Here is a 2,906-nt window from a genome sequence, read left to right as displayed (position 1 = left end):
TTGAGTTGGAAGACGCCATGGATATGCCTGGTGTCAAGCCATGGTTGCAGCTCCCCTTGCCTGGTCGTGGCACACCATGTCGGCGGCCATGTCGTCCCGCCGTCACCGATGCAGCAAAATTGGTCGCCCGTAGTAGCAAATCAAACTAGGGTTGCAGCTCTCGTGCATCACCGTTGTAGCTTTCCTAGAATACTGCTATAGCTTTTTCCTTTGGTCGCAGCTCGCCGTCGCGCCCCCACTCATCACTGATGTAGCAATTTTAATCACTGGTTTCAGCAAATCGAGATGCCCATTCCAGCAAAAATAGTTGTCACCGTCGTTGCTCCCATCGGTTGTAGCAAAAAAGACGGCCGGTTCCAGCATCTGGTGTGGTCGGTTGTAGCAACAAAAGTTGCTGGTTGTAGCTCCAACCCTGGCCGGCTCCAACGCCCGCGGTGAAGCTGGTAGAATTGGAAAAGCTACAACCATCGAATTGGAAAGCTTCAACCATAAATTGAAAAGCTTCTTAAAAGCTTCAACCAGAGGCCGCGACAAAAAGCTTGAATCGGCATCTCACCATTGATGCAACTGGCTACCGCGGTGGCTTCCCCGCGGAGCTGCAACGGCGACGAACTCCACGGACCGGCAGGGTCGATTTTTTTTGTTGGATCCATTTTTTTGCTGCATAAGAGGGGATGGGCCATGGGGCACCTACGCTCCTACCGGCGAGCGGCAATGGCGACGGTTAGGTCGAGCGGCGAATGGCGAATGGCGACGGGGACGACGGCGGGTAGAGGCCCACAGCTGTGTGTGGGCTGGCCCGCGGCGCTTGCTGTGGCTCATCCCGATCGCGCTTGTTATCGAGGGAAAAGACGACGCATAAGGTAGAAGACGATGCAGGACGGCTCGATCTGACGGTTGGGAGGCAGGGCGCACCGGCGCAGGGCACTGCCCTAATGAAAAGACAAGGCTCCCGCCGGTTGCTAAAATAAAAAGATTGACGCCAGCAAAACCGAGTGACCCAATATATGTTTTCAGTTTTTCACTCGACTTGTACCTGGCCAGTTTGAAAAGAATAATTTGGACTTCCTCAGAGATATTCTCAAACTGAGTATGTAGCACCGGACGCATCGAAGCGCGCTACGTTCATTTCGAAGGGAAATGCGTACAAGATACACAATACTAGGCCGCGCAGGAGCACTGACAGGGGCAGTGCCAACATAGCTAGCTGGAGGAGAGGTGTGCCATATATGGCGTTTGCCGCAATACGGTGGACCTGAGCACATTTCCGGCGACATGCCGGTTGGCGGCGTCGGTCAAGTGTATCCCGTCCCACGAGACGTACTTGGACGGGTCGGCGCACTTGTTCGCCCCGGGCATGCCGCAGAGGGTGGCGAAGGTGGGGTCGAAGTTGTAGGTGCCGCTCCCTCCGCAGCACGCCGCCAGGGGCTTGTCCCCGAACCCGTACTTGCCGGGCGTGGAGACGAGGGCGGTGACGGGGTCGAACTGGTCCGCGTAGAGGATGGCCGTGCCGGTGCCGCGGTAGGCGCGCCGGAGGTCCAGGACCATGCGCATCAGCGCGTGGTTGTGCATCCGGGTGAGGTCGTTGAGCCGCGTCAGGCAGCCGGTTGGCCGGCTGTAGTCGGCGCCGGTGCCCTCAAAGAGGGCCAGCAACAGCGGCTGGCAGCCCAGCGGTATCATCCCCCGGACCACCACCGTTTTCGCTCCGGCATCGATCACCTCCTGCATGTGTCCCATGTCATGTTACTCCACTTTCTTCATATTTGTTGGAAACAAGAACATAGTTTTATTTACTTACAGTGATGACTGAACGGATGGCGCCGACGATGTGGGGCACGAAGGTCCGGATCTCGGCCTCGGCGAGCTTTCCGGTGATGAAGATGAGGTAGTCGTGGATTCCCATCTCTCCCATCATCACCAGCGACGTCGCCATCAGCTTCCTCTGCTCTGTTATCTCAGACCGGCCAGTTAATTGACTTGCTACTTCCTCTACACCACCAGTAGCTCTGTGCGTGTAGACTTATTTACCTTCTACTGCGCCGGCTAGCTGTAGAACATTCCTGAACCACTCCGTCTGGTTTGCGAGCGAGACGGGCATGAACAGCGTAAACCCTTTGCTCTCGAAGAACTCCGGCCCAAGCGCCGTCGATCTGCCGTAAGCAAAGTTCACGCCCTGCTGGAAATCCGCCATGGTCTCGCCGGCGAAATACGGCCTCGGGTGCGGCAACCCCAGCGCCTCAACTGAGAATCAGATATTGAGAACTAAAACTGGTAACTAATCAACGAGACGAGCTATACATATAACCGTGGTCATCCCATTATGTACCTACGAAGTCGAGGACGAGGCGACCGTCGGAGGCACGGCCGGTGGGGGCGCCGAAGAAGGTCTCGCCGTACGGGGGAGTGTTGCCGGTGGCCCCGCCTGTAAGCGCAAACTCGTTCCCGGTGTCGGCAAGCGAGTCGCCAAAGCTGAACACGGCGGTGTAACGCGGCTCGGCGGCGGCGGAGAAGAAAGGGAGAAGCGCCAGCGCCACGAGCAAGAGGCGTGAACCTAGTGGCGCCATCATCTCGGTCGAAGCAGTGGTGTGACTTGGAGTGAGAGTGTTAACTGTGGAGGTGCGTGGTTTGTACTGTATTTGTACTGGAGACACATCGGGCAAGTAACGAAGAATTTAAAATTAACGCTAGCTAGACACAAGTGGGGCAATTTCTATTTGCGAGATCCAGATCCAATCTTATGTTCATCGAGATGGGAGCTCTTGTGATTTAATTAGTTTGTTTTGGATAAACACAAACCAAGTGGCTGCAACTCGGTCAGATAATCACAGGATCACTGCATGAATTTGTACCACGTGCACCAGTGATCTATGTCGGTGTGTGCCCGCGCGTATGCGTGCGTGTGTGCT

At 55.8% G+C, this 2,906-nt stretch overlaps 1 protein-coding gene across 1 annotated transcript; it reads right to left on the bottom strand.

Annotated features, from left to right (window-relative positions):
- Window positions 1–1,076: 1,076 nt before the first annotated feature.
- Window positions 1,077–2,588, bottom strand: LOC119336191 (sinapine esterase-like). The gene is made up of 4 exons (XM_037608203.1): window positions 2,327–2,588; window positions 2,029–2,241; window positions 1,799–1,947; window positions 1,077–1,722 (listed from the first exon to the last, which is right to left on the bottom strand). The coding sequence occupies exons 1-4, from the start codon at window positions 2,565–2,567 to the stop codon at window positions 1,204–1,206; spliced, it is 1,122 nt and encodes a 373-aa protein (XP_037464100.1). The 5' UTR covers window positions 2,568–2,588; the 3' UTR covers window positions 1,077–1,203.
- Between the last annotated feature and the right edge of the window lie 318 nt (window positions 2,589–2,906).

Source organism: Triticum dicoccoides, chromosome 7B (genome assembly GCF_002162155.2).
Source record: "Triticum dicoccoides isolate Atlit2015 ecotype Zavitan chromosome 7B, WEW_v2.0, whole genome shotgun sequence".
Classification (NCBI taxonomy): domain Eukaryota; kingdom Viridiplantae; phylum Streptophyta; class Magnoliopsida; order Poales; family Poaceae; genus Triticum; species Triticum dicoccoides.
Note: the sequence above shows the minus strand (reverse complement) of the source record. Positions and strands in the feature narration are given on the sequence as shown.

Excerpts from the sequence above, each read along its gene's own strand:
- LOC119336191 (XM_037608203.1), bottom strand. The coding sequence starts at position 2,567 with ATGATGGCGCCACTAGGTTCACGCCTCTTGCTCGTGGCGCTGGCGCTT. Across the intron at positions 2,242-2,326 it reads CCTCGTCCTCGACTTCGTAG|TTGAGGCGCTGGGGTTGCCG; the intron begins GTACATAATGGG and ends TCTGATTCTCAG. Across the intron at positions 1,948-2,028 it reads GCTAGCCGGCGCAGTAGAAG|AGCAGAGGAAGCTGATGGCG; the intron begins GTAAATAAGTCT and ends CTGAGATAACAG.